General features: G+C 38.8%; 1 protein-coding gene across 1 annotated transcript in view; it reads left to right on the top strand.

Moving 5' to 3' along the window:
- Positions 1-207: 207 nt before the first annotated feature.
- Positions 208-1,612, top strand: part of LOC103151553 (neuropilin and tolloid-like protein 1) — a 12,132-nt gene continuing 10,727 nt past the window's right edge. Inside the window, exons 1-3 of the mRNA XM_007571680.2 lie at positions 208-571; positions 733-798; positions 1,472-1,606. Of these exons, the coding sequence (XP_007571742.2) occupies positions 367-571; positions 733-798; positions 1,472-1,606 (406 nt within the window). The 5' untranslated portion in view covers positions 208-366. The remainder of the gene's footprint in view (positions 572-732; positions 799-1,471; positions 1,607-1,612) is intronic.

The raw sequence follows: 1,612 nt of genomic DNA, 5'->3' as shown, positions 1-1,612 counted from the left end.
AACTGTTGTATTTGTCTTATTTAATATGAATACAATTTTCTGGAAATACTTTTTTATAATTCGGTATGAATATATAAATGTTGGTTCTAATGTCCGATTTGATTGCTAGATGTCAATACGATGTAAGAATCGTATTTTCTAACGTGAAACAAATGAATAAACAACTGCAAAATTCATAACATGACGAAATTTGCAACAAAACGCGGATATGCTACATAAATCACTTTTTAAAAAATGTATATGTTTGAAGCGCAATTAAACGGCCTGTAGAGGTGGTGGTACAGAAGGAGGAGGGTGAAAAGTGAAGGTTTGTGTCAGAGAAGTTAATCCTTAAAGCTGCCGGGAGAAAAAGGGAGGGGTGGGTGGATGGATGGATGGATGGATGGACAAGTGTCTGCTGCTTTGGCGCATATTATGCACGGTAAGCTGAAAGGCGCAACGGTATGTTGCATCGCGCAGAGACCGATGAGAGGCGACGCGCCCGCACCGCGCAGCAGTTTCATGGAGCCATGTGAGAGATCTGCGCATCTTCGGGGATCTGTCATGGCGCAAAAACTTCTGCTGCCCATCGGTGAGTTCGCTGAATGAGAACATATAACCACTGGCAGAAAAAAAAAAAATCAAGTGCAAACCATCTGCGAAGACTCATCAACTGCTGCACTGTCTCGCTCACTTCTTGTTCTCCCCTGCTTCTCTTATTTCTCTTTCTTTCTCTCTCTTCTGGCTCCCCAGCTGTAGCAGCGAGCCTCATTCCACCTGAGCTGTGTGGTTCAACAGCAAACACGAAAAAAGCTCAAGGTATAACTTAGCACAAGTTATTACAGTTTGATGTAATACGTTTGATGCCTTTAACGTCACTCAAACAAATGATTTCTCGTTTAGTGCTTATGTTAGAAATACTTCTTTGAAAAAGAATGTTTTTCTACTTTTTTAAATTCAGATAATTCAGTGAAATACCCCCCAGTTTAGGCTCGTGTTGTAAATCAGAGAGAATAAAGGGGTTTAAAAAGGTTATGGTTTTAATCCTGTTCAGTTCAAAATGAAAAATACTTCATCCTAAAGGGAAATTAAATGTCGTATCATCCAAGTATATGTTGAATAAGTCATTGTGAAATGTGATAATTGATGTGGGCGGGATGAATCTCCGATAGCAGTCAGTCTTGCAACGACTATGAAGAGCTCTCTGATTAAAGTTAAGTTTTATTACCTTGTAGGAATAATCGCTTAGATTATCTTTTACATTTTTTGCTTTGAATAACCTTAAATACCTTTTTAAAAAGTCCATAGATATGTACTCTCGAGGAAATCCACGAGAATCTCACAGCAGCCACTCCTACTTTTTGTAGCAATCTGTCTTTTTTGTTGTAAATTAGAATTTTTAAACAAATCAAAACTAAAATAAAAGTAAACACATATGTGGAAAATCGACAAAACCCAATTCGATTAAAAAAACAGCTTTTTTTTTTTTTAGTGAAAAACAACTCAGGCGTGACCCCTGCTGGACAGTGTGGAACATGGGTGAAGGAGCCCAGTGGAGGGTGCTTCACCTCTCCAAACTACCCTGAGAAATACCCACCTGAGAGGGAATGCATCTACATTATAGAAGGTGAGA

Source organism: Poecilia formosa, unplaced genomic scaffold, assembly GCF_000485575.1.
Source record: "Poecilia formosa unplaced genomic scaffold, Poecilia_formosa-5.1.2 Scaffold285, whole genome shotgun sequence".
Classification (NCBI taxonomy): Eukaryota; Metazoa; Chordata; class Actinopteri; order Cyprinodontiformes; family Poeciliidae; genus Poecilia; species Poecilia formosa.
This window is presented reverse-complemented; position numbering and strand designations above follow the sequence as displayed.